Consider the following 26,721-nt stretch of genomic DNA (forward strand, 5'->3'; position numbering starts at 1 on the left):
ACTGTCTACAGATTGTGTCTTCTCCATTACTCTATTTCTTAGTCAACTGTTAACATTTGCCACAAATATAGAATGGCAAAGAGACTTGATTTATTGACTTCTAAGGCCTGTTCCTATCTTAATTTTTAAATCTCTCCCATTTTCCTATTTGTTATTTCAGCCGTACCTTTTAACACAGGCTTCTATCATGTCAGTGGCCATGAGTTTAAGTCTCTGCTCTAAATGGTGCGCAAATTCTGGTTCTGGCCAGTGAAGATCAAAAACAAACATCTGCAGAGCATCCAGTTTCCAAAAAAGATCTTCTGATGTAGCTGAGCCGTTGCTATGGAAAACAAAATAAAACAAAATCCCCAAGAAACAAAAGATAAATGTACGGGTGTCTATCCCATCTGCCACAGAATTATATAACAGAATAGGATTTCCTCATCATCCCATCACTCTCCTTCACTTCACTTTATTTAATAGCACAGTTACTTTTATTCCAAGGATATGAAAATGGTAATGGAACATTTTAAGTAATTCTAAAGAAGATGAAAAAAGTACAGTTTTCTCATCTGCTAGCTGAGGAATATGGTAGGCTGAAGGAGGTTAGGTGGGATGATGAGGAACATGGAAGAATGATGTAGCTCAAATTTCAGATCAAGACAGGAAACATAAAGGATAAAGGGACATTAATTAGCAAGGACATTTTCTAAAACAGTTAAGATTTTGCATATGTTTTCTTGCTTTCATAACTCAGATAAATCTACCAAAGAACTAAAAATACTAATTGTAATATAAAAGAGATACCCAGACAAGTAGTCCCTTGACAAATGCTCATTAATTCTGAGGGAATATCCCAAAGGAAATAAGAGAACAGAAATGACATAAGGAAATTTATGCACAAACAAAATGGAATTAGTACAGCTCTGTTTTCAAGTTCTTCTTCCACCCTGAACCAAGTGATAAATTTCAAGACATGTGATAAGATACAGTAATTCAAGGCTAATCTTTGCTGTAAATGCATTTAAGTTTCCACTCATGATACCTTGCATTTCAATGCCTAGGTTATTGCTTAAGAAGCCATATATATATATATATATATATATATATATATATATATATATACTCACAGCACAGCATCCCAGGATGTCAGTGACACAAGCCTCAAAAACAGCATGGCAGGTTTAATTCTAATTCAGATAGCTTAAATATATCCATACTGTCATTTTCTTGCTTCTACCTCATGTCAAAAGAACACAGTTATCAGAGGGCAAAGTGACCCCAGCTCTCATGGAAGGAACTGGGCAGTGCTGAATGTGCTAAGTCAGGCAAGAGTCAGGTTAAAAAATGAACTAACAAAAAATAAGGAAGATCTCTCATATTTGACTGATTAGGGTACTCATAGGTAGCACCAACACTGGGTCACACCAGGCGGGCTGTGACACTGGGGAGTCACATGAAGCAAGGCCTAAAGCACATGTTCAGGCCTTTGGAGAGGTCGCACAGATGAAGCAGGAGCACTGCTTTGGTCTTAAGAAAACCCATCATCTTCCAAATTCACACAAGTGTCCCCTTTTTCACCTGCCTTAATGCTAGCAGTACTACTGAGTCATCACTGTTCTCTGCTGTGCTGTCTTAGTGCCAAAAAAGACAGCCAAGCTGGGAAGAGAGGGAGGCCAGAGAAGGCTGAGTGGTGATGCCTGCTTATGGAAAAGGCTAGGTTCAAACGAACAACTTAAATGTCACATTTTGATGTCTCTACTACCTGCAAGAAGGATCACAGAATGAGTCACAGAATGAATCACAGAATGGTTTGGATTGGAAGGAACCTTTCCGATCATCTAGTTCCAGTGCCCCAGCTACAGGCAGAGACGTCTCCCCCTAGACCAGGTTGCTTGAAGCCCTGTCCAGCCTGGCCTTAAATGCTTCCAGGGAAGTGGAATCTACAGCCTCTCTGGGTAACCAGTTCCAGTGTCTCACCACCCTCACAGTAAACAATTTCTGCCTAATATCTCCTCTAAATCCATATTCTTCCAGTTTAAAGCCATTTCCCCTTGCCCTGTTGCTACATGTTATTCTAAAAAGACCCTCTTCAGCTTTCCTGTAGGTCCCCTTCAAGTACTGTAACGATACTATAAGTTCCCCATGAAGCCTTCTTTCCCCTGGCTGAAGAGCCCCAGCTCTCTCAGTCTGTTATCAAAGGGGAGGTGCTCCAGCCTTCTGATCATCGTCATGGCCCTCCTCTGGACCTGCTCCAACAGCTCCATGTCCTTCTTGTGTTTGGGGCTCTAGAAGTGGACACGGTACTCCAGGTGGGCTCTCATGAGAGCAGAGGGGCAGAATCATCTCCTTCTTCCTGCCAGTCACGCTTATCTCAAAGCAACCCAGGATACAGTTGGCCTTCTGGACTGTAAGCACACACTGCTGGCTCATGTTGAGTCTTTCATCAACCAACACCCTTAAATCCTTCTCAGTGCTGCTTTCAAGCTGTTCTCCATCCAACCCATATCCGTGCTTGGGACTGTCCCTTCCCAGATGCAGGATAGTTCACAGTTCTCAAATAGGGCCTGCACATTATAATGCATTTTTCCTCATTTATCTTAAACAATAATTACTTATTTTACATTGTGTTGTGCTCCTGGAAGAAAACAGCAGAAGCAATAAAAAAAGCCCAGGAGACTGCTAAGGTTACAACTTGCACAGGGATGTTACTGTTCAGGTTAGAGCTGAGTGAGGAGCATTTTTATACACCATTAAGTTTAATTAAGAAACATCAGTAATGAACCCCCACAACAACTCAGGAAGTCTATAATTTTGTTGGTCTGTTTTTTAAGTTATTTGACACCAATACTGGGGATTTCATTATATCTGCTTTGTACACTACCAGAGAATGAAGCTGTAGATTCTACATTATACACAATATCTGACTTGAAAATCAGTCATTTTTTTAGACAGATGAGGTAAAAGATGATAAATGATATAGTGACAGAAATGGAGGTAATGCCAGTCAATATTAAAGTTGGTAAGAACACACTTTGTAGAAAACAAGATATACTTTCTCAAGAAACAGAACTACCATTTTTCATCATTAGATCATATTTTATCATTTTTTATCTTTTCATTTATTTTTTTTTTTTCATTTTCAGCCTAATGGAATTCTAAATGAAATTCTTTAAGACTCAGGAGGACTAATGTGTTCTCAATAACATTAATGTATTCTTATGCACGTTCACCCCCTGGTAGCCACTTAATTTGGTTTCATTACACTACCAAGTAAAGTTTCAAATTAAAATAAATGTAGTAATAGACACAGGTTCATGAAACACTAATTCATTCTGTCAGAAACACTAATTCATTCATTCTCTTTTCATACGTTTTGAGATTCCATTCTTCAATTTTTATTCAGCACTGTCCGATGACATTTGAATTTGACTACTGTATTATTACACAATTTGGATGAGGAAGGAAAATTAAGTGCTACAACAGAAACTAATTTTTCCTAGTTCAGGCACAAATATCCAATTTGTTTGCTATCTGCTGAAGAGAACTGTGATTTCAATCAACTTGTTCCTATTTGTACCAGATCACTGCTTTACACAGACTACAGAATTTTTTTCTGTCCATTATTCATTAAAGGCATTACAAATAATATTGTCAGTATATGCCTCATTACCCTGAAGTGGATCTACAGTCTGAAGATTTTGTTTCCCCTTGGATAGCTGGTTACATCATCTCAGAGTTTAATACTCTATAAAATGCAATATGAAGAGAAGCTGAAGTCAGTTTTTACCTCCTCCTGGCAGCAGAAGGTATTCCCACATTCAAATCAAGCCACTGAAGTATTTGAATTTATGTGCATAATTACAAAACCCATTCTTGGCCACTGTAAGGTTTTTATTTGAACACTTATGATAAGCTAATTTGGCCTAATGAATGGAATAATATTGCTTTACCTGAAAATTGCTACTCTTGTTTTCAACTATGCTCAATAGAGTTATTTATTGATCTAAAATTAAGTGCAAACTCTACTGTTTTGCAATCAAGATTTAAGATTTTGGGACTTGTTTGTGCAAAAAGTACTGATTAGTTTTTGTCTCTTTTTAATTGGGTCCTTGGAATAAAAGATTTCCAATGGTTTCAAAAGGCCCATGCTAATTTTTTAACAGCATTTGCCACACTAAAGTTTTCATTTAGGAAAGTTATACCAGTATAATCCTCCAACCAGGACTAATACTTCTTATATATTAATTATAAATCCAATATGTAAAATACATGTATTTTAAAATCTAGAAGTTATTTTTACTGAAAGAGGCTACTAGAATACAGACTGTAAGAAGACCACATCTAGGATTATAACAACTTTTAACTCTAAAAGCTATTCTTTAAAAAAACAAGTAACCTTTAAAGTGTGAGAATAACTAGGCAAATAGATCTGAGTAGCAGATGACCAATTAGTTTGCACTCAGAGCTGAAATCAATTGTATAAGCACATTAGAAGAGATCAAGAATTACAGTAAACACAAAAGCTACCAAAGCCAAGGATTAAGAGGAATTTTGTCAGCTTTTAGAAGAATTAGCAGCAGAACAGCAACCACAATAGTCAACAGACAAGTGCCAGAAATCTGGCAGAGCACAAACTATCAACTCTCATAGTAATGGATGTGAGTACTTGTTAAGTGTGTTTTATTCCATCACAAAACTTGAGAAAACAAGACTTGGCTTGAAATTTTATTATTAAGCTTTGTGTGTTACATGTATGTTTTCTGAAGTCATTCACCTTAATCCTTTCCTATTACAACTCAAGCTAAAGCAAAGTTCTCCTAGAATCTTCATCTAGTATATATAGATGTGTCCATACGAATTCTGGCCTGTAACTATAAGAGTATTCCTGCAGAATAGGGCATATCTGTTCTATTTTATACTTTTTATCTTTTTTTCCCCTCTTTTTTATTTTCTGAGGAAAGAACACAAATGTTGGGGACAAAACAAAAACAAATATATATATTTTGAAACAGGCAAAGCAATAGAGGTACTTCTATTCTGAGTACTAATTAACCTTTAAAATTTTCTTCTAATATGGATATTTAATGGCTATATTTGCAATCAACTGTTGGAATCACTTTTCAGGACCAGTTTTCACATACAATGAGTTAATGTAGCCCGTGCAAAAATGGGCTGCCTCACTTTATGATCTAAAATCAGTTATTCCAAAGATTCCTCACTGATTATTAATTAAGAAGAATAATTAAGTAGTTCAGGGTCTAAAACATCCCTCATACTTTGACAAACCTTTGCTAAGCTGATTTTTTAAGTTAACAAGTTTAAGATCAGTTCATTTAAAGGCACTAGAAAGCACAACTCACTAACAGTCCATGCTTGGCTCACTCCTAAGAACCAGTAATTTCCAACTAAGGGATTATAAACACCATGCAATCCAAAAACAGCTGCACAGAACAGTTACAAGGCCATGCAGAGCTGACATACAGTCAGAAGGTTATTGAAGAATACACACGTGAATTCATACATGGAAGTCATCCAGGTTGGTGTAGTAAAGCTAGGCATTTGTGGAAGATTAAGAGGCAAACTTGGAACTTTTGGAAGAGCTACATTAGGAAGACTGTTGGTGATGCTCCTGTGAAGAAATAAACAATGTAGAAATACAATAAAAAATAGAATATTTAGAGGACAACAGAGGACAACACCTGGTTAGACAGAAAGCTGCAGGCAGGTGCTTTGCAGAAATCCCATAGAAAAAACTTACTTGACAGGTTGCCACGACTCTTGTTCAAGACCTCTGTGAATGGACTGGGCAATTGATGATTCCATGAGGTCAATGTAGCGGATGACCATGGGAACAAAAATTTCTTGCAAGTGCTTGTGAAACTTTCCATTGCACAAAAATGCTTTAAAAAGAAACAAACCAGAAATAAATGTCAGGTCTTTCTCTCATTTAATATGCAACAGGAAAGAATATCTCTCAAAATGTTTTACAATACAAAAATATGGTAAGAATAAATATAGTGTGATGCAGCCTATGTAGTAAGTACAGTAAATAAAAAAACAACAAAACAAGTGCATCATGAAGGCTTCGCAGACCATTTTTAGATGCCACTGTTATGAAAAATAGGCACATATGTAAGTCCATTGTTGAGCCAGATCACTTCTGTATCTTCTTAAGATATATTTTGCTTAATCTAAGCCTTAGTAATTTTGTACAACAGAACCAAAATAAAATTAGAACTGAAGATAAAATTAAACTGAAGATGTTCAAAATCTAAAAATAAGTTTGCCATCACTGCTATTTGTTCTGATAGTCCTTAGAATGTTCTTTAGTGAAGTCTTATCTTTACTCTACCTAAAGTCTGTCCCACCAAGGGACTGTATCAGTTTCATGTTTTGAACGTCCATGTTCACCCATTAATCTAGTACTATTATTAGAACCTGTAACAATGTGTGCCCCAATGGCGCAGTGGTAGGAATGCCACTTTGCAACACCATGAGGCCCGGGTTCGAATCCCCCCTGTGGCGCAAGTGGTAGAAGTGCCGCTCTGCTACACAGGAGGCTTGAATCCCAGGGATTGGACTTGATGATCTCTAAGGTCCCTTCCAACCCGCACGAGACTGTGATACTGTGCGATACTGTGATATTCCCATGTGTCATGTAGGCAAGCTGAGTCACAATGAGAAGTTTTCATCATTTCTCTTACTGTTATATGTTTTACATTGTCTTGTGCTTCAGCTTTCTCTTCAGCTCATTGTGCTTCAGGCTTGAGTTCACTCACTCTTTATATCTCAAGCTACCAAACACTTCAAATGGAAATGGCTTCTGTGTTTCTCCTCTTACTTATCCCTGCCTTCAGACTTCTCATGACATGCATGGGTACCTTAGTTGCATTTTGAGGAGGCCTCTTCTTCCTAAGAGTAAAAGGCTAGATCATGTGGCTCAAAACCCTGGAATCCACTTCATGAAGACATGAACTCCTCTTGTTCTAGTTCACTACTGCAACTCCATGTGTAACATACAAAAACAACGTCTGTAACTTACAAAAACTCCTTTGTTTTCTCTTTGTGACTGTTTACCACAGACGGAATCTAGGGAGATGAAGATTGTGAAGAAAGTGTGTCATCAAGTTATGTTTTCTTATTTTTACTTGCACTGCAGAGAAATGTATTGCTGAATGTCTGAATGCTATTTTCTTTAAAATGTTCTTGGAGAACTGGGAAATTATGTATCAATCACTTTTTCAGAGGGTGAGAAGATTGATGAGATCATCACTCTCTTCTTTTGTCCACTTGCTTTTCTTCCTAAGAATTTTAATACTTTTAGCTAATTTCAGTGTTATATAGAAACAAGTGTGGAGATCTCCACCAAATCAAGTCTCATGAAAACATGCAGCTAGGTAACAGACAGAGATTGTTAGGGTTTCCGCTGAGAAAAAGGCAGCAGCATAGGCTTCTCTCTTATTGAACCCTTGAGAATCTACCCTGGAGAAAACATATGAGTCCATTACAAACACGATCCGTTATTTACACTGCTCATAGAAGTACTTGTTAACTACCTCGTTCCGGCATAATTAATTGCATAACCAGTCTTTCAAAGGTGTGTTGTTTTTCCCTTGTATTTGTATATCTTAAGAAATGCAGCATCTCTACCCAGCAATAGCAACACCTGAGAAGGATTTGGATATTAACACAAAGATGTGGAAGCTTGCCCACATGTTGAGTGCTTCACAGTAAACAGCTGATGAACATTGCCTTTGAGAAACAAAAGGTGGCAGGCATCAAGCTACATACAAGGCTGATTTTTTAAGGCTACTTTGAACTTAAAAACAACAAGAACACAATTGTGTCAATTAAGTCAATATTGCTGCTTTACAGTGAATCAGTTCAAGGATGGGCATTAATCAGGCAATCACAGTTACCTGAGGGGATGAGCCTGGTGTAGTTCTGAACACACCACAGAAATGCTCTGCTGAAAGACCTGCTCAGGGAATTACAATAATAGAGCCTCATGGGCAGGAGGGCAGCTCTTGTTATTCAGAAGTCAGAATGAAATTTAAAGAAGTCACAAGCAATAAAAGCTGTTCAGCTTAGAAAGCTGAATCATTTTCCTAACATCCTGACACCAATCTTTGCAGGGAAATGAAACTACCTAAAACGACGCCAAGATGCTTAATCTGACTGCACTCCAAATAGATCGCTCTGTATGTGGGCACACACATGCAAGTGCTGTCTTGGATGAACAACTCTGCGAGAATTCTGTTTTCCCAGAGTTGAGGACATGACAGATTTGATTTACCCATATGGAGATCTCAAGGATTACAGCAGGGGAGGGAAAGAACTCAGTGCCCAGGATTGAGTGACAGAGCTCAATATCATCAGCAAACTCACGGCACTCTACCCTGTCATTAGAATTGATCTTGCCAACAGGTACCACCTCTGCATCTAAGCAGATGGGAAACAAGAGATCCTTGAGGTAATGCCACACTTCAAAACCCTCAACTACCACTTGTCTCCAAAGCTACATAGCTTAATTCTCTGTCATCTTGTCAGTACAGATGCCCCACGTGCTTTTCATGTGAGCCATCTCATATTCACACAAACAACAACAAAACAAAACTCTCTGCCAGGGCAAGGCAATATGTGTACAATATTAAGGGGAAATGGACTGTGGGAACAGAAACATCTCCCAGATAAGAAATATTGGAATTCAAGACATAAGTTATTCAACTGTTACATAGCTGAAAAATGCTAAAACATGACATGAAAAGACCAAAGGAGCATTCCTTGGGGCTCTGTGTTCTATTTGCAACAGTTGAAAAGCATCCAATCCACTAGAAGTTGTAGATATTTCTATCTGTTTATTGTTCATAGTTCATTCTGTCTCCACAAAGCATCTGTTAATGTTATTTGAAATCTAGTAAAAATTGCAAGTGTCTCAGCTTATATGCTAAATGCTATGAATTTTGCTGTATGAGACATACTTCAGAAATGACACAGACAATGGCATTGAGAGCACTCTCAGCAAGTTAGAGATGACACCAAGCTGAGTGGGACAGTCGACACATTGGAAGGAAGGGAAGCCATCCAGAGGGACCTGGATGAAGTGGGCCCATGAAAACCTAATGAGTTTCAACAAGGTGCTGCACTTGGTTCCGGGCAATCCCAGGTATTTATACAAACTGGGAGAAGATCTCCTTGAGAATAGCCCTGTGGAGAAGGACTTGGGAGTCCTGGTGGATGAGAAGCTGGACATGAACCAGCACTGTGCACTTGCAGCCTGGAAGGCCAACTGCGTTCTGGGCTGCATTAAAAAGGGGTGGCCATCAGGGAGAGGGAGGTGATTGTCCCCCTCTACTCGGCTCTTGTGAGACCCCATCTGGAGTACTGCATCCAGGCCTGGGGCCCCCAGCACAGGAAAGATGTGGAGCTCTTCAAATGGGTCCAGAGGAGGGCCACTAAGATGATCAGAGGGCTGGAGCACCTCTTATGTGAAGAAAGGTTAAGGGAACTTAGCTTGTTTAGCTTGGAGAAGGCTCCAGGGAGACCTCATTGTGGCCTTCCAATACTTGAGGGGCGCATATAAACAAGAAGGGAAACTGCTGTTTACGAGGGTGGATAGGGATAGGACAAGGGTGAATGGTCTTAAACTGCAACAGGGGAGGTTTAGGTTAGAGATTAGGAGGAAGTTTTTCACTCAGAGGGTGGTGAAGCACTGGAACAGGTTGCACAAGGAGGTTGTGGATGCCCCATCCCTGGAGGCATTCAAGGCCAGGCTGGATGCGGCTCTGGGCAGCCTGGTCTGGAGGTAGGCAACCCTGCACACAGCAGGGGGATGAAACTGGATGATCATTGTGGTCCCAACCCAGGCCATTCTATTAATGCAGTTTAGAGAGCAATACTGGAAAATAACAAACAAAACATATCAAAGAACTCCAGTTTTAAATCAATAGCCATGATAATGACAATAGTTTTCAAGAGACTCAATTTCAACATGCAGCTTTTTCAAAGTAAGCTTCATCAGACAGATGTGCCCTAAGTGACTTACAGCAGGCTCACAGGTATTTCACTATTAATACTCAGTGAAACAAAGACTGCTGAGCAACAGCACAGTATATTATATCTGTAATTGTTGCAGCTAAAATTCCATGATATCAGAATGGAAACAAAAGTTGGAAAGAAAAGGAGGAGAATACTGAAATATAAAATTAAGTTACCTATAAAAGTAGCTAAATATAGAAACACTTGATGGAATCGTGCATATGCCAGTAAAAACTATCTCTGATTATGTTAACCAAGAGAAGCTGAGATATGTCTTTCCTGAAGCATGAAAAAAGGTGATTAATATGAATAATTAAACAACAATAGAATCTAAATAGTCCTCTTAAAGCAATCCCCTTCGTAATATAATTAATAGGCTGAGTGGAGAAAAACTAACATCTTTATTACTGAGAAAATATACAGTCCTGGGCCAGTCATAGATTTCTTCTATGAACATGCAACTCTGGAAAAAATAATCTTGTTATCATAGAGAGATATTGGGTACTGCTATCTCTGTACCACCTGCAAAGCTTTACACAGTCAGGGACAACTGAGTATCAACAATTGAAACTTTGGAGATGATTAACGTTTATATTATAGAAGTAGCTACAGCATTTTTTTCCAAACATTTAAATTTTGAAAATTCACAACAAATTTATCTTCAATCTATTACCCATCTCTCCAGCACACATCGCTTTGAAATAACTGTATTGCAAGGTCTCATAGGATAGGAAGATCACATTTCTCGATCCATTTGAAAAAGTCAAACTTCATTGGTTAGACTTAGAGCAACAGAAGGACAATCACTAATGAACTCAGAACACACTTCTTAATTCTTGTGGAATAAGGCCAGAAAATACAGGAAAGCTTCAAGTGACTTAGAATGGAATCCTTCATAATAGAAATGTGAAGCAAGCTTGAGTCAGGACTTCCCCCTCCTTTTAATTCAAGAAAAGTTATTTAACAAAAATTATGATTCTGTGATTTATTTTTTTTTCCCTTAATGCCACATGAATACTGTATTTCAATCATTTGGCTCTAATTATGTACAATGTTTTGCATTCTAATTAAAATAACACATCTGATATATTTCAGGACTGAAGTCTATGTGTTTTCATTATTGAACACTATTTCCAATACTGTATTTTAGTGATGCAGTTATAAAAATAACCATTCAATGAAATTTCGCTTTAATGCTGTAAATGTTAGATTGCGTCTTTATTGTTATGAGTTTGCTCATGTCAGGTATGCGTGAAAACTGACTCCCGCATCGAACATTTTGAGCTCGTTTAAAGCTCTTGAGATAGAATAACACGCAGGTGTCAGTTCTCCAAATTTCACTGAAGATTAACCTAATATGCAATATGGTGACCTAACAGTTCTTCATTTGAAAGAAATCTGAAAAGTAATCTCTGATATAGCTGAAGAGTGAGAATAACCCAGTGGGATTTCCACCTCTTCATTTCCTAATGAGATTTTTGATAATGAGAGGTGACTTTGCCAGTCACTGTGGGCTCTATTATGGCTAATTTACCCCACTTCACTCTTCTTGTTAATTATTAACACTAGCCTTTTTATCCTCATGAGGCCACATTCCAGTTTTTCCCTTTTTAGATTTTTTTCTAAATCTATCTTTGTGAAGGTGATAGTTTCCAGGAAAAGGTTTTCACTTAGAGTACAGCCAGAATTATTTATTTCAATTTGGAAGACCGTAAAATTGATTATATAAGCATGGGGAGCTATTTCTAGTGGCTTTAATATACTTGCAAGGTGAAAAGGCTGTTAATTAAAGAATAAGCACTGTGGTTATGTTTCACTTGGGAATCAGTTCTTGGTAGAATGGTCAGTTGCCACTTGCTAACATATCCACTGATTAAAAGGTGACTAATTTCCATGGTTGCTTTCCAATAGTTACATGAAAAAAAAATGAGAGTATAATTTTCCAGATGGTTTCCACTCACCAGAAACTGTCATTTACTATATCTATTACCTCTAGGGAATCACTGAAATTGGTATACAGGTGTGACATTTCAGATTGCAGTCGTTTCAGCCAAGGTTTTAAAATTTTGCTAATAATTGCTTTGACATGAAAAAAATATTTACCTGATTCTCTATAAAATACCTTTCCCAAGGCTGATTGAATCATTTAGCATTATTATCTGTGTAAGCTTTAAAGGAAAGAAAAATCAGTTGAAAAATCTCAATTGCTCAGATCCAGAATGCTATCTCAAATCCATGAATTAAGACCATAAACTATTAGACCTCAAAACATCCAGTTTTTTATCAAACTTGTTACTCCAGGAGAATACAGGACCTTTCAGTTGAAACGCCTTTATTACCCAGAAGATAGGAATGATTGGAGGGTACCACCAGTGTTAACCGTGTAAAAAAAAAAAAAAGCTGCTTTTGTTTTAAAATGTAGTTGAATATGGAAATACTGGCAAGCACTCACAACACAGTAAGTTTCCAAAAAACACATAAACTACTCAGAATTTATTCCTAATGCAAGATAGAATTAAATACACTGCTTAAGACAATATCTTTGTTCCCTAGCCGTGTTTTATTCAAGTAATGTAGCTTATGGGGAGAATAACATCCAGTACCAACACCTATGAAGTTAAACAAAGGTGCTGAAAACACTGGAAGAGACATTATGCCAATAGAAGAGACATAAATTTGCAGTTTGAGGGAATCTTTGAGCACAGGACATATATTTCACTTTGACATAGTTCACTTAATGAGTTTCAACTTCAGGACTTGGTAATAGTCCAGACATGATTGCTTGTGGTTACTATTTCCTTATGGCTCTTTCCCCATTAAAGCACCTTTTCCCTCCCTCCCGCCCCCTCAAATGTGTAATTCCCAATGCTCACTGGGTAAAGACTTCAGATGTTGAACGTGGTTTTTAGATCTTATGCAGGAAATCAGACAACCATCTAAAGTAATGTGTACCTGACCCTTTTATGAGACCTGCCACAAAACTGAATTGGTTCCTGCACATTCCTGAGCAGCTTTCTAAATCAAGCATAAACTAGCCACCAGCAGAGCAATTTTGTGTAGTTTGGCCAAAAGAAGTACCCAGATCAACAATTCCCAAATATCTGTAATTTTCTTTAATTAGGTCTATGTGCCAAAAAGGAAATAATCTGGGATATGGCATTTCACATGTTGCGATGTGTCTGAGTAAGGAGAGGTATTTCAGGAAAACAGACATCTAAGACTGGATGCTAAAGTTCTCTCAGCTGCCCAGACCATGTCCATTGTGCTGCAGTAACAGTGACTCAACAACCCTATTTAAGGCCCAGCTTTAGTTTAGTAGCCTTGCCCTTTTCCCTTCATGAGGGTAGTCATCTACTTACACTGACACTCTTACTTTCAGAATCACAAACACATTTCTGGGGTATATGGATATAAAAAAACAAATAAACAAAAAAACCCAACATCTTATGCACACAGTAAGCAGAAACCTGAAGATCTTACTGTCATTTCTGAGGGAGTTATTCAGCAGCTGGAAAAGTGGGAAGCTGTCCCAGGAGTCCTGTGGCTGTGCTTCAAGTGCTGAATCCATATCAACAGAATAAAGAGACAAAAACTTCTCTGCATGTTCAGCCAATAACTCTGGCCACCAAGCGAATGCCTGCAAATGTGACAAAATAGGATTACCAACATAAGTTGTAAAGCAAAAAGATGCATTGTATTTGTGGCAAAATACATTTGGATATGTCACTTCACATCTGTCTTATTCAGAGGGGATGAAAGAGTCATGTGAAAAATGTGAAAACATTTTGTAAGTCTTTGTATCTATAATATAAGAAATAGATTATGCTGGGAGAGACAACAGAATCAGAACAAAAGTATAAAACAAAGAATCAAAAGCAACCTTTCCTACCACAAGACCTGCCAAGAACTCCATTTGAAAAGGACTATAAATCCTGAAACTCTTTTTGCCACAGCTTCTAACAATGTCACTTGTATTTCTGAAATGCAAATCCTAGATATGCAGAACAATCTGCTCAGTCCAGAAAGGGATCAAATGAGAGACAACTTCCAAAGGTATGTTCTTGCATCGACTTCCTGATGGATTTGGCTTTCTTGATATGGGGATGATAACTGCAGCTTAAATGAGGAAAAGATGAAGTGGCAAATGGTTTAAAAAAAGTGCTTAGAAGGCTGGAAGCATTACTGAAGGACACTTGGTGCGCTGCAGTGTCAGAACTTAAGGACACCGGTTGGCATCACAGTGAAAAGAACAGAAGAGGCTGCAGAAATTTTGGCAAGAGTTTGGAATGGAGTTTTTTCTTCAGACTGGAGGAAGTTTCTCATTAGTAAATCTTGTTTAAACGGAAGCATTACTGCTACTCTAGAAAATAGAGAAATTCAAAGAAATAACGATAGAAGAAAAGTTACATACCGGCTTTGTCAAGCATCCCTTTCAGGCAAACAAAATACCTTTTCAAAAATATTGCCAGAAAATCAAAGCAAAAAAAGAAAACCCCAAGACTGAGTAAAACAACACAATCTTTTTCCACCTTCTTCCTCTCTGCAAATGACGCATTGAATCAAAACAGAAATTATTCTGACCCTCTCAAAAACTACTCATCACTATGTGGGCAGAAGAACAGAACAGCAAATACCACAGCTAAGATGGTTCTTCAGTCATTATGGATAATATGAAAACAGGCTAAATGCAATTAGCAATTGCTGACACACACTGTATAGAACAACGGCACTGACATCGTCAGAGGAAGTCTGAAGAGCTGAGACTATAGAATGACATGCAAATGTAGCAACACAACACCAGAAATCATCAGATTAATTCATGCTATCCATTCAATGCACAGTTCCATGCTCTAAATGGTGAAAAATAATGAACCAATGAGTCACGTACCTCTCTTCCCTTTGGGAATCCCAGAAATTTGGAAGTGTTGTGAATAAAAAAGAAATAATTTAGAATTACAAAATCTGATAAACTTTTAGAGAGTTTGAGAATCTTAGAGATTTCTGATCCTTTTCATCAACTGCACCACCGAACACTGAGCATTTACTTAACGATACAATGTGAAGTCCATGTACTTAGTCTTATGTTTTAAATAGGGTGTGTATAATTTTTGTGATCTTTTTCTCATATGTATTTTAGTACTGAAATTCTTCCTGTTCTATAAATTTCAGTCAAGTTGAACATATAGCAAGGAAAGGGGATATAATCTCTGAATTCTCTTCATTCTTCTCAAATTGTCTTAGATTGACAGCTTCTGCTGAATTATTCTTCTGAAGATACATGCAAACTTGCCCTTCTAGAAAACACCACATCCCTGAATGTGAGTTAGTAATGTGAACAGTGATCTTTGAACAGAGGTGTATAATCATACATATATCATTTTATTTGTTTCCTTTGTGCTCTTTTCCATAGAATTACAATATTCTTACATTAATGTAGAATTTGTCTCAAATGACAAAGACAACAATATATATATATTTATTAAGTAATCATTACAGAGTAGCACAGTAACATAGAATGGGGTCTCTAGGGAATTAATTTCAAATCACTGAAACAGCTGTTTCTTCAGTGTAAGATAAAATATCTCTAACAAGTTCACACATGACAGATGTAGGCTAAAAACTAGATTTGTTAGTGTGATATAAAACCAGATGTTTTGAATGATCATATTTCTAACTATATATATGAAATCATGTTTATCTTTTTGTGTATTTTCCTCAAAAATATTTATTGATTTTCTGAGAACATTTTAAAAACAATTTCCTGAACCTTAGAAAACTATATTTATTCATTACATGTTAATAATATATACAATTATGGGTACCTGGTCAAGTTTATTTTTGTAGTACCTTGATATAAAAGGTGCTGTAATTCTAAATTTTCTAAATATTATGGTTTCTGTATCACAAAGGAAAAGACTTGATAGCAAGAAACACAAAATTATTCATTATTTTTTTTTCTTTCTACTTAGAACTGCCATTTTGAAAAGGGAAGTTTAAAAACAGTACTTTTCTAATCAACAGAAAAGCAAGAAGAATGTGCTAATTATACCCACCATAATTTTAATGTTGAAATCAAAACCTAAACAGTATGATGGAAACCAGCATACAGCTACATTTTCTTTCTATTTTGAGTGACAGGTGAAAAGTTGGAAGGAACAACTGCATAAGGCTATGAATGTTTTCCATACCATTTCACAACCTCCAGCACAAAGATGTTTTCTGTATTTTATGCTCTTTAATTTTTGTTTCTATACCTACAGTTCATTCAAGCGATTCAAGTAGAGTTGTATTTCACTTCACTTTTCATAAGCTTCAAGTCCCTTATTCCTCTGTAAATGTGAACTGCCTTAAACATATGTCAGAAAGTAAAGCTAAAATGTTTCTTGACAGAATTGCTTCGCATCAGGGAAGAAAAAACATAGGAAGAAACCATTCTCTGCAGTTACAGCCTCACCTCTGAATGATGTTCTTCATTTTGCTGCAGTACTTCGATACAGAGCTCTGCGAGGTGAAGAACCTCTTCCAGTTTTCTAGCAGGTGTGGCTTGGTTCATGGCCTCTACAAGAGTACAAAAAAAGCAAACCAACATAGCTTTATTTTGAAATAAATATGTTTCTCTACAGCAAGAGAAAATGTTGTCAGAACGGAAGTTTCAATTTTCTGAAGTATAAGCAATTTCACATGTTGAGAACGATCACTTAACATATGTAAAAGCTGCTGAATGCCCAGATCACTTGAAAGAGAAAATATTTATTTCACAAAAGAATCAGTGATCATTATAAACATTATTTAATTTAGTGTGTGAGAACTAGCAGGTGCATCGATGTATTAGTTGCACAACTTCTGCAACAAGCAAGTTCTAATTCTCTCCAAGGTCAGAGATAGAAAGACAGCAGGCACTCGAGACCTTTTCTGTTATTGTACTGTCGGTACAATACCATTCTCACTAGATGACTCATTACCGTCCTCAGCATTCATGCATTTTGCTGCAGTCAAAATTTTCTAATATGTTTTATCTAAATAAGATGGTACATTTTAGGCATACTTAAAAATAAGCAAAGTGCAAAACAATGACTATTCAAATAACTCTCTATTATCCAAACATTTTCTCTGCCCTGCTACATGCTGTTCACTAATAGGATTGAATCTATTCAGCATCACAATAAAAAATAGCACAATAAAGATATTATAACAAGACTGGCATAAACCTACTAAAAACATATAAAAGAAAATAAAGACAAATGCAAAAGTTACGAATGACATTAGGAGCATTCATTCTACACAGAAGATTTCAAACAGAAAGCAAACAACAAAGCTAAAACAAATGTAACTAAAAGTCTTACAGAGCTGTATCAGTTCACTTTAAAATTAAAAACAATCACAGGACTACATTCCAGCCATAGCAGTGAGAGACAAGTGAAAAGAAAAACTGAAACTTTTACAAGCATAGCTTAATCACTGAGACAAATTTTTCCAGCTATATATATTTTAACCCTTGAAAGAATTTCAATATTATATATATGAAGGTTTTTACAAAGTTCCTGTCCTGGACCATAAGCCATAGGATGGCAATGATGACATACAATATAGTCATGAGTAGAAACCACACGCTGTTCCAAGCAAACATTTCTGTTGGTATTTCTTTCCTTCCCATTTTGTGCATCCATAATGACACAGAACACTGTCAGATTAATTAAAAAACTTACACCATCTCCTAGCTGTCAGTAAGAATCAAACTGCATGCACTAAATATGTTTATACATTTAACATTTCCAGCAAGTCAAAACAACTTTTCAGACATCCGAAAGGCAGGTGACCTTGTCCAATTCTTCAAGGCTAACACACTGATGCATAGTACCATTATGAAACAGAGCTTTAATGTAAATCCAGAAACACTGGATTATAATCCCCAGCAAACATACACTTAAAGGTGACTAAAACAACAAATTATCCTAATGCCAATAACAAACCAAACAGTTTAGTTACTGAAGTAACTAAAAGCAAACTTCAAAGCTCACTAAAATACACCCTAGAAGCAGATCTAGTCATACAGTAAGATTTCAAAATCCATAATCTATCTGAAGAGTTACAAATGTAGACTAAGCACAAGGCACATACAAGGACACAAAACTACATTCACCGTCAAGATCAAGGTTGTTAAAATCGTACTGAATTCACAAATTTGATACTCTAGAACAGTTTATATGAATATAACCTTCAGTGAGTTTAGAAAGGTCCAGCCACCACCAGGTTACAACATAAATACCACTATTGGATTCAGTCTTAAACTTGTTTATGTATTTCATCCTGGACAGAAAACGCCGTTTATTGTGGTCAGTGTCTTCTTCTTCTCGTACATGGCAAATACTACTCATAAGGCCAAAATACTGGCATCTGTATCACTGATGTTAATGAGTTTTAGGAAGAAACCACTGATAATAACACAGAGTGGCAAGTCTGATTTTGGTATGAACAACTCTTTTTTTTTTTTTTTTATAAAAAAAAAAAAAGAATCAACTTGTTCTTCATAGCCCTTACCACTAAGTAAGCAAAATAATTGCTTTTATAATTGCATCAATTTGTAATGACATTAAGCAAGCTCTACATTATTAAAAAAACACAACTACATCCTAAAAAAAGATTTTCTCTAAATTGGAAAATAATTTTAATAATTATATTGAAACCGATTTTCCATTGTTGTTTTAGAGTAGGTTTACAAATTCCACACCTGGAATAAGCTCAGAATAACCTAACAGACATCATTATCATCAGAGATAGCTGAAAAGATCAGAGATTTACTAGCAAAGATAAGATTATCCTGAACTATCCCTATGATAAGATCACAGGGAAAAGAAACATGGTTTCACAGAAGTATTAATTGCATTGAGCAAGCACTGGGGAGATACAGAAAACATCTGAGTTGAAATTAGGAATTTCAACCAGAAATGGCATTGAAAGGATGAGTGGGAATGGCAACTTTTTGATTTATTGGTTTGTTGGTTTGTTTTAAATGCATAAGTCTAATGGAAAGAAAGAAGAGAGAGGGGATCAGGAGTTGGGTTGATCAACATCAGATTGATAAACAGTGTGAAAGGAGAAGACCTATTTATGGTCAAAGATGATATTGGCATAGAAATAAATCAGTCATCACAAGTTAATTAAGCGAGAAATTGCAAGGATTCTGATCACTGTGGGACCAGTGTCCCACAGTGTCAGGTGTAGGTTTTTAATAGGATCGTTGTGTTGAGAAGGAAGAAGAGGTCAAGAATCCAAAGTTCCTTTTTCAGGTATGTATAACAAATGTCTAAATGATGTTTCATTGCAGGAATGCCTAAAAATGTGTGACAAATAAAGCTCCCTGAATTAAAAGTCTCACATTTGTGTGAAATTCTCAGTGTATTTGGAAACTATTTTCTACTTGCTAAAAACATGCAAATTACTTTTGATGCTTTATACAGCTTTCAATATTTTAAAAAATCATTTTATTTCAGTAATCAGATTTAGTTAAGGAAACACAGTAGATGTTTCCTTCTCTCTCTCTCTCTTTTTTTTTTTTTTTTTTTTGCTGTATAAATCAATAAAGGAAATTTCATTTGCATAGTATTTACTTTCTTTTACACATTTCTCTTAGGCTTCATCTAAAGCTTCTTTTCCCCTCTGTAAGTTACTATGTCAGTTAGTCTTTTTCTCTCACTAATGAATCTCTCTTTTCAAGATCTAGTGAGTACGGGCTTAAAGACAAAGTAATCATTTACATGGGTATAAAAACAAGTGGCTGTTAATTCATTTGGAAGAAAAAGTATCAAATATTAACTTTTTTTTTTTTTTTTTTTTTTTTTTAAAACTAAGTACTGTGCTTGTCTTTATAAGCATTGGGAAAAAAAAAAAAAAAGAAAGAGGAACGGAAATCAGTTCTGTCTGTTTTCATTATATTTATAATGTCTTTCTCTCCACAATTACTAAGGGTTGCTAAGATGTGTTTACACTGTTCAGACTAACAAGTTGCTGCAGGAATTGAGACAGTAAATATGCTGCTTGACATCTTTTAGAAAATAAACAGAAAAAGCCATCCATCATGTTTTCAGCTTCACATTCTGTCAAAATGAAAAAGCAAGACAGGCTTTGCAAATAATGGATGCTTTCTCAAGTACACCCTATCAGTGAGTCACATATGTACCAAGAAAATATTGTTAAATGAGCTAAGTTAACTGACTAAAAAGCTACTGAAATGAAAAGGTGAGTGTTTCATGGGTGGATGGAGATTAAGGCGAGAAGGGACCATCAGATCTTCTGCTTGGAGCTCCTGTTTTATACAGGTCAAAGAACTTCTCCCAGTTCCTCCTTTACTGGACCCAAAGACATCAGTTTGTCTAACACCTAACTTATTCTTGCTTTCCAGAAAAGCAAGAATCTTTGTATCTTTGAAGACAAGTGTGAAACTCATTTCTTTGCTTGTTCTCCAACCCCTGCACATAACCACTACCACTATTAAATGCATGTTTTTAATTTCTCACGAGAATTTTCTTGGCTTTGGCCCTTTGGTCTTTTATGCCTTTCTCTACCAAGAGAAGGAATACTTCCCTTCCTGTTTGTTTCTTCCTCTGTGAAGTTATTCTGCATTCTGAAATAAGTCAGTTTTCTTCAAGGATCAGAACTGACAAGAGTCCTTCAACTATACTTTCTTCAGCCTTAAAAATATTTTAGCTCTGTTTTATAACAGTTTGCACAAACTTGTCTAGAGGATGACTCAAATACTAAGCTCTGCCAGATGTCCTCACAACTTCACACATGCTGCCCTGTTCTGCCACACCTGGATATTGGGATCTCCTGAAAATCTGCTCATCTGCTTTTACCCAAATCTACTGAAGAATGAAGGTATACCAGAAACAATGTCATATTATTTATGTCCTGCATTCCTTTATATGGCAGGGTTATTATTTTACAGTATCTAACTTTGCATTATATATTAAAACAAACCTTAACTGAAAGATTTAAGGTTACCACACAGCCTAGATCACATCAACGTTTTGCTGTCATTAATTTCCACAGGTCTTTTGCATCATCTCCAAAAATTTAAGCAAAGATTTTACATCTCTTCCTAATGAAGGATGAAAACATGAAATATCTGGAGCAACTCCCTGAAACCCTTCCTATAACTCTGTTGACACAGCAGTAATGTCTGCTTTCTGAGGTCTTTCAATTAATCTTTTAATACCTACTTAAGTGAGTTTGCAGTGTGTGTTACTGCTTTTGTAAATGACTTAAATTGCATGCCGTATAAAGCTCAATCCATTCCAAGTGTTCTTGCTTAGCTGTTGAGCCAAGAGCCACGACTAATTACCAGTCTGATCAACTAAGCTGTAGCAGCAGAATCACTATGACACTGATCATGAGGATAGGATGCAGCATGTATGGAGCCCACTCTGCTCCAGTAGGGACAGCTAATTCAGACTTTTCAACGTGCAAAGACAGCAATGCTGCTTGTAACAAAAGCAGTACAAATATCAGTAATCTGGAGCTAATATATGCTACTGGACCTGAGCTGACTCAGGAGTTAATCTGCAACTGGGATAATCCATCCACAGATAATTTAGATGTGACCACAATAGATTTTCTTGCAAATGCTCATGGAATTAATTCTGCAGTGAAAAAGTAGAGTGGACATCTGGGAGGACAGGCTATATTCTTCTGATTAAAAAAAATAAATCTAGCCTTATATAAATAATGGAATTTAGCTTTAATTGTGAAGCTGAAACTAGTCTTTCCATAATTCTAGGAATTAAATAGGACTTTAAGTTCTCGAGACAAAAGTTTTTTTTTTTGTTGTTTTGTTTTGTTTTGTTTTAAATTAATATTACTCCCAGCACGCACAGAAAGATTATGAGATATACAGAAAGTATGAATTTCCATCTCCCAGTTTATTACCTAGTATTTTTATAAAGAGGGCAACATTGCAATGCTTCCATCTTTCATAAAACCTATCATAGTATTCAATGGAATTACCGTCATGGGACAATCACAGTTTTCTTTTTGGAAAAGGGAATCTACTGACTCATGTGAAGCTGGAAACAAACTGAAACATGAAATTCAAAGAGGTAAAAGCAAAACAAAAAAGTGCAAGGTTGAAAAGAAATCTGATTTTTCAGTTTGTGATCTAATTTTGTATTCTGGTTTTAACAACATAGATACTAGCACTTTCTTCTCTTCCCTGCTTCTGACTTCTCTTTAAAGTAAAAAGAACTAATGTTCTCAGCACTTTCTGCTCCTGTGGATTAAAACTCAGATAACAAACATGAGAACTGAAGAGCTCCAAGAATGAAGTGAGCCAAATCATTGACATCCTAGCAGGAGAAAGAACTGGTACTTGAAAATGCAGACCTAGATTTCATAAATCTAATAAGTTTTCAGAATTTAAACTCTGCAGAGGTAGTGAAAGATGTCAACAGCAAATCTAATGCCTGTAGGTAAAGAGGCAGGAAAAGTGATGATGCCAATTAACTTTATAACAAATCTTAACAAAATTACAAATTGAGGACATAAAACTGAATAAAATGTAACAAATTTGTAAATGTAGTTTGTGCTACATCCATGCAGTGGCTATGCCTGATAGGATATTTTCTTAGGAAATAAATTCAGTTGATCTCATCTAGTCTGCCTTTACTAAAGCATTTGATACTGTGCCTCATGGGGAAACTATCAGTTAAGCTGAAGAAAAGGAGGATTAAAGAAGAAACTGTGTGTTAGACAAAGAAGATACCTAAAGAGAAAGGCTACGATTAATGTTGAGAAGGAGAAAAGAAAGGTTTCAAGAATTCCTTAAGTATCCATTGTAGGGCTGAGCTTCTTTAATATTTTCACCAATGACTTGAGAACAAATACTATGAGTGCACTGACAACAGTGTTGTAAAACACTGGCAATAAAGAGTCATAATGCGGTAATAGAAGAACTGGAGAAGAATGGTTAAGACCAGCTGTAAGAGGGAGAGTAATGGACTTAACATGAACAGCAATAAACATGTGCTATAATTCAGCAGTTGGAAATGATCAAGGACTATGAAGACTTGGCTGTATTAATTTTTCACAGAACAGCAGTGTGCCACAAGCATGATGTGGATGGGAAAAGACCAATATTTGTCAAACATACTACATTAAGCATTTCTGGTTATATTGGGCTTATGCAGCAAGGTGTTGGTAGCTGCAGGGTGGCCTATGAGCAGAGCCCTGCAGTGCCCCGTGTCAGAGCAAAGCACCTCCAGCTGCTCCAACAGGGCGCTGCCGCTGCTAGTGAACAACCGTTGCACAGCTGGGAGAGAGGGGAGAAATGGGTGAGCAGCGGCCCTGCGGGCACCGAGCTTAGGGCAGGAGGAGGGCAGGAGGTGCTCCAGCAGCTCCATGCAGCCCAGGACAGGTCCGTGGAACAGCAGGGCATGGGCACTGCACCAAGCATTATAGTTTGGGTAGTACTACTACTGTGCAAGGCATTCCATGGAGATGATACAGTCATCAATGCTCAAGAAGTTTCAAATGTTAATAGAGAAAGTATTTCAAGGTGGTAACAAAAAACAAGAGACTAAACTTCTGAGACAAGGAAAGATTACTAAAAAGTAGGTTTTGTAAGTATAAAAAATGTCTAAAATACATTGTAGAGCAAGGCGGGATTGAAGATGCAAATGAAAAAGCCATCTCAGATAAAGGAGGAAGGTACTGTGCTGAAAAATAGGAAATGATACGACTGTGATTCCTAGCCTATAGATCAAGCAGGACTTGAAACAGTCTTCCCATACTTGAAGCAGGACATAGAAAATGGGAAGAAGGATGGCACAAAGAAAGAATGGCTCAGTCCAGTTGTTAAGCCAGGATTTGGGAACACTGATGAAGGAGATATCAGGACATTAACCATGGGTTCCTTTACGGACCTCTGTTCCGAAACTGAAATCAGGGATTGAATTAAGATCTTAAATCTTGTCTCTGTTTAGTTGTACAACAGAGACAAGAAGGCACTATGCAGCTGTTTGAGTCTCTCATTTTTGTTTATTCAGTGAAATGAACATGCATGGAGAGCTTTAATCAAGCCCTCTCCAGGTACAACAACTCTCTCCACTTGCCTTCTCTATTTCAATAATGTTTGTAGTGTTCTTCTTTTTAAGTCAGAAAGATCCTCCTGAGCTTTGAGGGCATTTACATATGAGTTTCAAAAGGAAGGGAAGTATGTAATGAGTATGTTAATGAATTATGTCCTTTAAAAAAAAAAACGAAACAACTGCTGTGTTGCTCCTGACCCTCTATTGTATGGAGTTAACAGTTATTCAGCCTTTGGCGGAGAAAGCAATACTGAGATGACAATCATGATTTGTCTTTGAGCAACTGTGCACTACATAGTAACTATTTGTCCTGATTTTAATAAAATTTATTCTCATTCCTGTAATTAAAACTGATTGGCAGAAAAAGCCCAGTATATTCAGTTATCCCAGACTTTTAAAAATCATGAATTTAAAGAAAATTACCTTATAATTCAAATGTTTGCAATCTGTCTATCACCTCCAAAGTGAATATCTATCAACAATGACAGCTACTGACCTGTTTGCTTCACAGCCATTTACCACATTCATCCTTAACCAAGGCCATTTTTTACTCTACAGAAATGTAATGCCCTTGTACTGAAAACTTTGTTTACATGTGAGGTTCTCTCACTTGTCTTTGGAAATAACAGCAGCATTCACAGAGTCCATTTCTCTTCATTCATTCAGATTCCTAATAAGCGTAACTGGGGAAAAATTCTTTCTGAGAAGGAATAAATAAAGTACTTTATTAACATGCTTTAAAATAGATTTATGTACATTATCATTTCTTTATACCTTTCCTTTTATGAAGGTAAGAAAACAGCTGATGGAGGCAGGCAAATTTCTCTAAGCTATTCATTGGGAGCTCTACTGAACTCATGTGAAGAATGCATTTTGGCTCTGGCCTCACACTCCAGCAGGCCAAGTTATGCTCAGCATTGCTTATTGGGACAGTTAAGTACTGAGTAAGACTGGGAAACCTGTCATACACAGAAAGATTCAGAAGTACTTTCAGGTAGCAAAGTCACAAATACAGCACATTCTGAAATGTAAATGGCTTATACTTAAAAAGAGATTTTAATATATTGGTGCCATGATCATCATCTTGACAAATCATAAGCTGCAAACTACAGGGGCATTATATGAGAGTTCTTAGGCATAGTTCAAAATGACAATGGTAGGCTTGCTGCTGTTCTCCTCATAATGGCAATTATACTGACTGAACAGATTTGCTACTCCATGAGAATTTTGGCAGTTCATGTCTTGAGGAATGACATGTTAAACTTTGTATAATTTCTACTGCAGATGTAATTTTTATTGAAAAATGCTGTTCTACAATGTGGCAGCGCTAAATAAAATGTCATTCTGGCTGCAAACAAATCCTGTCGATTCAAGGGCTGCTTATACTACTGTGTTTGCCATTAAGAAAGTAACCACTGTCTTCTGGGAAAGCATTCAGAGTCTTGTTCAATTGAGACTGTGAAAACGAAAGCACTTGGGGAACAGACCTGGGAACCTGGCAACCAAACTGCTGAGAACGGATTCTCTCAACAGGAAGAATTTGCATGTTCACCTCTGTATTACTCAAACAAGGATACTCCTACGAAAAAGATTCTCTGTTCTATATTCAGCATACAAGTTGAAATGTAAATAATAATCGTTAACAGTTTTTCCTTATTCAACAATGCAATAAATGGTACTAAAGCTAAGCATGCTGCACATCAAGCTCAGGTTGAAATCTGTATATTCACAAATGACACCAATAGGAGCAGGATTTGGCTCTGTTAGCCAGCCTAAAAGATGAATAATGCCTAAGACTGAGCTTTTACATCAGAGAAATGGGTTCAAAGCGACACTAAACTACTGTGCAACAGTCTGTGCTGTCAATAAAATTAATTTTCTGAGTTGCCTCACTAATTTTCAGTCAGAAGAAGAATTTAACTAAACGGTTAAATTATAAATGCAACCTATAGACCTCTAGTTTCACCTACCTTACACAGTGAATTTCCATTTACTCATTGTATGCCATAGGCTTTCTTCTCTTTTTTCTGTAATGCTGTCATTTGCCAGGTCACTTAAGGGACAGCTTTCCTGTTCTAGGATCTCAAGAAGACAGCAACAGTTCCTCTCAAAGCATTCTTAAAGCTAATGTAAAATGACTGAAGACAGGTACAGTCTTTTTTTTTTTTTTTTTTCATGTACCTCTAACTTTATGTCATCTGTACTTAATGGTCTATGATTCTGACACAATGAGCTTAAGAAAAAATAAGAGTAGCAATGCTGAGAGAAACAAAGGTTTGTAATTGAGGTGATACATGTTATATAAAAGTGAGGTTTCGGAGCACAAATGTCATTTGAGACAAACTCCAAATTGAATTTCCTCCTTTCACAGATTCAACACTTTCTACATTTCTCACTGGAAGAGACATTTTACTCAACAGCTCTAGCTTTAGGTGTCTTACCTAGCAGAGAGAACCTCTCTTAGGGTGTATTTGTATTTGATAGTATGAAACACATCTTTTCACAGAGACATTCCTGAAGGAGTCTCTAGGTTCTCAGGAACACCTGCTTAAAGGTCCTGCTCCTGTTGGTCTAAGGGGAACAAGAGATCGCCTGGTTGTCAGACACCTAAAGCTGG

General features: G+C 36.8%; 1 protein-coding gene across 14 annotated transcripts in view; it reads right to left on the reverse strand.

Annotated features, from left to right (window-relative positions):
• CADPS2 (calcium dependent secretion activator 2) overlaps window positions 1-26,721 on the reverse strand; it is a 279,319-nt gene that overhangs the window by 41,184 nt on the left and 211,414 nt on the right. For 5 of the 14 annotated variants that reach the window (XM_015852964.2, XM_015852939.2, XM_015852957.2 and 2 more), the window contains 6 exons: window positions 16,478-16,581; window positions 14,912-14,920; window positions 13,504-13,660; window positions 5,744-5,885; window positions 5,495-5,614; window positions 167-322 (listed from right to left, as the gene is read on the reverse strand). In XM_015852964.2, coding sequence (XP_015708450.1) covers window positions 167-322; window positions 5,495-5,614; window positions 5,744-5,885; window positions 13,504-13,660; window positions 14,912-14,920; window positions 16,478-16,581 — 688 coding nt within the window. The remainder of the gene's footprint in view (window positions 1-166; window positions 323-5,494; window positions 5,615-5,743; window positions 5,886-13,503; window positions 13,661-14,911; window positions 14,921-16,477; window positions 16,582-26,721) is intronic. The other 9 variants (XM_032442782.1, XM_015852971.2, XM_032442776.1 and 6 more) reach the window with 3 other exon arrangements.

Source organism: Coturnix japonica, chromosome 1, assembly GCF_001577835.2.
Source record: "Coturnix japonica isolate 7356 chromosome 1, Coturnix japonica 2.1, whole genome shotgun sequence".
Lineage (NCBI taxonomy): Eukaryota > Metazoa > Chordata > Aves > Galliformes > Phasianidae > Coturnix > Coturnix japonica.